Raw genomic sequence first — 6,775 nt, forward strand, 5'->3', positions numbered from 1 at the left:
ATAAAGAATTCTATGATGAGTTTCGCTAACTTCGGAGTTTATTTTCAATGGGGCGGACGACATGTTTTCATTATTTATCAGCGGGGGCGTGGCCCACGCCATCCACCCCTGCAAAATGGCAGCCACGTCCTTTATGTAATGCCAGCCACTCGCCTCCGATTGGTCGCTGTCGCCGTCCCGGCAGCGACGCCGGCAGTTTCGTTCAGCTGGAATTGGACAGCGCCGTTGTGTCTCTACCTGGCGGCGGCGGCAAACTTGACGAAGCCAATGCCAGTGTGGCGGCCACAGAATGCGGCCAGGCGACTGCGCACTGCGCCAGAGGGGGGCAGGCAGCAAGAGGCCCAGTTCCAGTTCCAGGCCCATATCCGGACCCAACCACCCCGCATAAACACCCGGCTACCGCGCCTCCTCCGCCAGCCCACGGCCCAGCCGCTTCCTGAGAGCGAGCGAGTGAGCATCGCAATGCCCCGCGTCCGGCATATGGCACAATTTTGTTGTATTTTTATTTTACCTTTTTTTTCCTTATTTTTTGGACAGGCAGCCCGGCAGCGAGGAGGTGCGCAGGGGGGACAGGGTGCTCGGGCGAGGGGCCGGGCCGGGGCCGGGGCCGGGAGGTGCAGAGAGAGGCTCAAACAAAAGGCACAAAACGGCAACACGGCCAACAATGCCAAAACAAAAATGGGCGTACATGTCGATGTGGGTGAGTGTGCGAGTGGGCGGGAAACAAAGGTAGAAGGTTGAAGGTGGGGTTGGCGTTGGCTCTGGCGCTGGCATCAGGGATATGTTGCAGGTACTGCCAGCTGCCAGGGGGCGGGGTAGCGGGGTAGCGGGGTAGCGGGAGGAGTTGTGTCAGTTTGAAGTGGAATGGATGAGGCCTAGTTGTTGCACTGTATTGTAACTGTTAAAAGCATGCAACATTGCAAATCTCTTAAAGGGTGTTATCCAGCGCTACGACAAAACCGAACCGAACAGGGTGCCTCGTCCGCACGGTGCTCTTGAGTTGGTTTCTTTCAGCTCAAATGAAACCTCAGAATCATTAAGATCATCTGGTTAATTACTTACAGATTGATGTTTTACACGCATTATTTAATAATTATAATTATTGATGCAATCTACATTATTTATCAGCTTTAATAAATTTGTAAGATCTACTCAACCCCCAATGAACAACCACTAAAGGTTTATTCAATCTCATTTAGGTGTACGTTGGGTGTGGCATGATTTACACATATCAAGGATTAGTTTGGTAAAAGGCGACCACTTTCATGTTAACCGAGAACTCGCCACAATTGGACCAGATGAACAAATATTCAAGTAACATTGCTGTGATTTTTGTAACTATTTCAGAATAAAATTAAATACCTATAAACAATGCATATATCGTGCATTCTATAGCCTTAAATATATATATTTCCCAATGATCAGAGTGATTCCCAAACATGAACCAAGTCTGAGCAGTTTTTCAGTTTTGCGCTAATGCCGCCATCTATGTCTGGCGTAAATGCAAAGTTGTGAGCAAGCGCCATCTATGGCTGGATTGTGGTCAAAGTCCTGACAGAGGGAGAAGGATATTTGAAAGCTTTCAATGCCATGAATATGGAGTGCTGTGGCTTGGCTAAGCAAATTTAAAAGCATCACAAAAGCGCACCCACATTTGAGCTTCAAGAAAGTTTTGTCTAGCACGAAACACAACCGCTACGAAGCTCTTTACCCTCCCCAAAAACCTAAAAAGAGAAAGAAAACACACTTGAAATTTCATTTTCTGAGTTCACTTCATGTTCATTGTTTTCATTTCATTTTCTGTTGATTTTTCGTTTTACGTTTTTCGCGTTTGGTTTTTGTTTTGTACAATTATCTAATACATTCGAAATCGTTCATATTTCACAAGTTATTTGTAGAATCGTGTATAAAACTTTTTACAAGGATAGTATAATACGAGCGTTCAGCATGACCAAGAGTATCCCCCCAGTGGCACCGTGGAATGCACACCGGAGATGAGAATGTGTGTAGTTATAAATTGAACTGGTTTGTGGGGTGTGGGATGAGCAATCAATGAAGCACAACATGGCCTATAATGAATTTCATAAATTCGTTCAGGAATCATAATACCTTGTTGCATACGCAAGCTGATCCGATCCGATCTGATCTGATCTAATGATCCTCTGATCTGATTATTTTCTATAGCCTACAAGTACGTACATCCATACAATACAATACAATACAATATTAAACCTAAGCTAATGCATATATCTAGAAATTCAACAAAAATTTGAACTAATGCGCTAAGCTGGGCAGCAAACGATTGGAAACAATGTTCGTGGGTGGATTGTGTGGCAGGGAAGGTTCGATCTTTGGGAAGACTTGCTTGCTTGCTGGGGGTGGTGGCGTAAGCCTACTTAGTATTCTAGCTATTCCAGATTCCAGTGAGATCTATGGTCCTATGTCAAATGTTATTATTTTGTGTTGTGATTTGATGTGATGCGTTGCATTGCAGTCGCCTGCGCGGCTAGGCGGCTCTTTGGCGGGGGAACTGTGCTGCAATTCCGGTTGGTCTGTGCGTCATTTGGTGGTACGATTTGCATTGCTTTGATTTGCTTGTCTCGTTGCACAAAATCTTTTCTTAGAACCATCCTAGAGATGATAATCACATAGCTTTAGTTGTCTACTCTAGTGCTCCTTGCGGCCCAGCAGGCCGTAGACAATGCGTTTCCGGGCCTGAACCTCGGCCCGCATGGCCTCTGTGTACGGATCGAATGAGAGCAATCGCTTCTTTCGCCTGAATATGCCTTCCTTGCGCAGAATGGCGCACCGCAGTAGCGTCTCGTCGACGGGGAACTGCAGGAAGTCGAGGATGGAGCGCAGTTCACGCTCCGTGTGGTGCACCAGGTCGTCGTAAAACACGACTTTAATACTGCCCGTAAAATTGCGCGCCCAGCTGAGATTCATTAGCTCCCAGCCCTTGAGCTTGTTGCTCACGAATTGCTGCCAATCTGTGCAAGCAGAAAGAAAGTCAGTTAATGAAATGGCTTAGAGGATTTGGGGAATTATTTGACGTACATTTACCCTTTGTGCGCTTGTAGCGATCGGGTGAGGCGAAGCCGATGTGTCCTCCGCTCTGGCGATTGAACTCGGCGATGATCGCCTTCTCGGGATCCCGGACGAGGAGGATTGCTTTGGCGAATGGGGCCCAGGCCTTGCCGCCCCATTCGTGCGTCTTTACCAATAATACTGAGCTGTTGCACACGTTCTCCGCGGGGAAGCCCGTCTTGAGCAGTCCATAGTCTTTGTAGATGCTGCCCGTCAGTATGCCCGTGGCCTGCTGCAGCAAATACCTGAGCCAGGTGTTGCCACTGCCCGGGAAACTGGCCAAGGCTGTCAGCATCGGCGAGGCCTGCAGGCTGGCACTAACATCGCTGGGCAGTGCGGCTGAATGTCAGAGAGAATGTCGGCTTATTTTTCATCCAATGCAGTTCGCTCCTCGATTTGTACTTACTATAGAAATCGGCTCTGTAGTCTGTGTAGTTTGGAAGATCTCGATTCATGTACTTCAGATCGCGACACCAGCGAATGGTCATCTTGCGGCTGGGCATGGGAAACCGAGGACTATGAAAGCTGGGAAACTGTCGTGATTGGAATGAAAAATGAAATTAAGCAAAGGGTAAACCAGGACTGTGGGGACAGTGGACTCACCTCGGCAAAGCGCTCGATGCGCGGCCGTTTTGGATGCGATCCGGGTATGTTGTTCATGGAGAGGAATAGGACGCCGCCTATGTAGATGATGATGGTCGCCGAGACACCGAAAAAGCGCCAGCCTTGTAGTGCCATAACGCCGTCTTTGCATTACTGAAACACGGAACACGGCTATGTTGTATTATATTGGGCTTATTGAGTATCCAATATGTAAAAATAATTCAAATTACTATGTTCGCATTAATGAAGTCAATTATCCCGCTCCTATACCCGGCTCCTTCCGCCCGACCGTCCTTCCACCTGTCCGTCTGTCTATCTGTCTGTCGATGCGAAAGCGCCGAACCGAACGGGAATCAATTTCAATTTCGGTTTCTGTTGATTTTGTTATGACAACGAAACAAATGCGCAAGGACTAGGCCCCATCGGCAGCCATTTCCACGTGCACTCCTCGAAGTTCTGCGGGCCTGGGCTTGGGTCTGAGACTGTTGCGGCCTGTCTTGTAACCCCGAACAACCCAACACAGCAGTGTGACAGCAGCGGAAACAGTGCGGCACTTGAGCCCCAAATGGAAAGCGATGTAAAGCCGAGTAGCAAGCATTTCACCCTACCGACTTGTGTATACCCTTGGAAGATTATTGAATGGGGCAAACATTTGTTCTTAGATCTGAAAGATCATCTCGGCTGTCACGTTTCAAGTTGAATTTGCTTTCGAACATTTTCAGTTGAATTTCAAACTTCTGCTGAAGCTTCAAAATCAAATTGGTAAATTTCTATAATTAAAAATTTATTTATTCTAATCATATATAAATTAAAGACATTCCCCATGTTGTTCTCAATATAATTGCTTGCCAAAATTGTAAATGCAAAAAGACTTTTGTCATCAATCAATGTCAAGGAAGACACACCCGAACGAAATGGGTCAGGACGTGGCCCAATTAATGACCAGAGACGAAAGCTTATGATAGAACTCAATTTGGTGTGATGAGGAAAATTGTGTATGGCCTCGCAGGAAGTGTATTGAGGAGCAAGAAAAGAACAAGAAAAGAAAAGCCTTGTCATGCCTTGAACGAGCAACGAAATTCCTTGAGCTGCATAAAACGCTCACGATATCCACAAAAAAAAACCATACCCATAGCCAGACACACAGATACTCACAAGCGAACACACACACTTGCCACATACACTCGACACTCAAACACACACACAGAAGACAAGCAGCTAAATGCGAAAATTTATGCAACAGCTGGGCAAACTGTGCGAGGGGCGGCCTAAGCAGGCAACCAGCTAACCAGCCAACCCTTGTCCTTGGCTCAAGAGATCCTTCAAGAGTTGATAAACCTTTGCCTCAAATGACTATGTGCTGAACCCCCCTTCCTGTGAATACCCTTGGCAAGAACCCAGCGGAACCGGAGATGACGATATAAGATATCGAAAGAGAGCTGTGGCAGGAGCTGGAGGTGGAGCTGGCGGTTGAGGTGGCCAACCCACTCCACACACCGCGAAACTTCTCGGGCAACCCACCACCACCATCAGTGCCACCCGAGCCGAAACTAGTTCATGCTGTGGAGCGAAAAAAAGGGAGAACAGAATAAAAAGAAAGCTGACTACATAATGAAATGAAATGTCGAGGCAAGCGAATGGAAATAGAGAAATAGAATAGAAAATGAGATGCGGAAAAGGGAGAACTAGGTATAGGAGGAGTACGGTACCAAGGTAGGGGCAAAGACGAACAATAATTTGATTCTTTTGGGGCATAAATCGGACAAAAGGCCACGCACATTGCCACAGTCAGCGACAATAGCTCGCGTATCCCTCCTCCAGGTGGGTACCAAGACCCAGCCCAGCCTCAAAATCAGGCCAGAGAACAGAAACGAGAAGAGAAGAGCGAACAAATTTTACATAATAATTAGAAGTGGAATGGGTAGCCAGGCCCCACTAACCCCACCTATAAATATGCATTTACCGTGCGACCCCTGATCCAAGGCAGATGCGAACAATTATGCAGAATAATCATCTCCAAAGAAGGGGGATTCACTCGTGCAATCATTCCAAAAGAGGGAACGGCGGGGACCCTAAAACTACAAGTGCGAATACAACTTCGAATGCACAATTTTCGAATTAGATAAACAAAAGAGCCATGCAGAAGCAATTTTTAGCTTAGATGAGTCTATGAGTTTGTGTAAATTGTCTGTTTTCTTTGGATTTTCTGGTGTTCTGGTGCTCTGTTTTTCTGCTGCTCTGATTTCGCTCCAGACAAAGCTTTTCCCCCCACGCCCGATTTACCCCTCACACAGGCCACACACGCATGTCGGGGAAAATGTAAACAAATGAGTTTTTGGTCTGTTCTGGTTGTTGGAATTGTGCGATGATATTTGACTTACCGATACCGATGGTGATTCCTCTGGCCTACCCCTTTCGCTCCTTGCCAAGCGGATGGCCTTAGGCACAGGCACAGTCACACACACACACGCACGCACGCACACACTACACACCCACCACCCACACAGACACGCTTGCAGGAGAGCAAACAAAATCCCGCTACATGTCACACACAGTGGGAGTCTGAATCGCCAGCGTAATCAGAATTTGTATTGGAATAGAGATTCAAATTTGAAATCGAACTCTTCTTGAATTGAGACAATTGTGCGCACAGGTTTCGTGATTGTTTTATAAATATACGACGGGTACGGGCACATGGCACGGACACAGACAGACACACACCGCAAAAAAAAACTACAAAGAACAAAACAAACAAAACACAATCACAAAAAACCAACGAACAAAAGCAAACAAATGTAAACTATTTGTGCTGTTTTTTCTGCTGTTATGCCTGGGGCCAGCCGTTGCGGTTTGCCGTTTGCCGATGCCGTTGCTGTTGTCGTTGCCGCGTCCGTGTCCCGTGTGCTGTGTGCTGTGTGGCGTTCAAGAATTTCTGCTCAGAGCAGCAGCAGCAGCGGCAGTGGCAGTGGCAGCATCGCTGGGGGATGATAAAAAGCTCACCGACAGAGCGTTGCCAGACCCACTCATTAAGTGTGGCAGCAGCAGCGTTAGCTGAAACAACCCTTGCCACATGCAACTGAACGGC

The 6,775-nt window shown here is 47.2% G+C and overlaps 1 protein-coding gene across 3 annotated transcripts; it reads right to left on the minus strand.

The window, feature by feature from the left end:
- Positions 1-1,813: 1,813 nt before the first annotated feature.
- LOC117891313 (WSCD family member GA21586) lies at positions 1,814-6,607 on the minus strand. 3 transcript variants are annotated; one of them, XM_034796738.1, is made up of 5 exons: positions 6,072-6,607; positions 3,691-3,843; positions 3,494-3,620; positions 3,064-3,426; positions 1,814-2,990 (listed from the first exon to the last, which is right to left on the minus strand). In XM_034796738.1, the coding sequence occupies exons 2-5, from the start codon at positions 3,823-3,825 to the stop codon at positions 2,668-2,670; spliced, it is 948 nt and encodes a 315-aa protein (XP_034652629.1). In that variant the 5' UTR covers positions 3,826-3,843; positions 6,072-6,607; the 3' UTR covers positions 1,814-2,667. The 3 variants fall into 3 exon arrangements, with proteins under 3 accessions (XP_034652629.1, XP_034652621.1, XP_034652637.1); XM_034796730.1 differs by having other exon boundaries at positions 3,058-3,426; positions 6,072-6,604; XM_034796746.1 differs by lacking the exon at positions 6,072-6,607 and having other exon boundaries at positions 3,058-3,426; positions 3,494-3,612; positions 3,691-3,754.
- Positions 6,608-6,775: the final 168 nt, after the last annotated feature.

This window comes from Drosophila subobscura, chromosome A (assembly GCF_008121235.1).
Source record: "Drosophila subobscura isolate 14011-0131.10 chromosome A, UCBerk_Dsub_1.0, whole genome shotgun sequence".
Taxonomy (NCBI): Eukaryota; Metazoa; Arthropoda; class Insecta; order Diptera; family Drosophilidae; genus Drosophila; species Drosophila subobscura.

Bases quoted from the DNA above. Each gene is read 5' to 3' on its own strand.
- LOC117891313 (XM_034796730.1), bottom strand. From the start codon at position 3,825: ATGGCACTACAAGGCTGGCGCTTTTTCGGTGTCTCGGCGACCATCATC. The intron at 3,621-3,690 runs GTGAGTCCACTG...CAATCACGACAG, and splicing joins GCATCGAGCGCTTTGCCGAG to TTTCCCAGCTTTCATAGTCC. The intron at 3,427-3,493 runs GTAAGTACAAAT...TCTGACATTCAG, and splicing joins CTACAGAGCCGATTTCTATA to CCGCACTGCCCAGCGATGTT.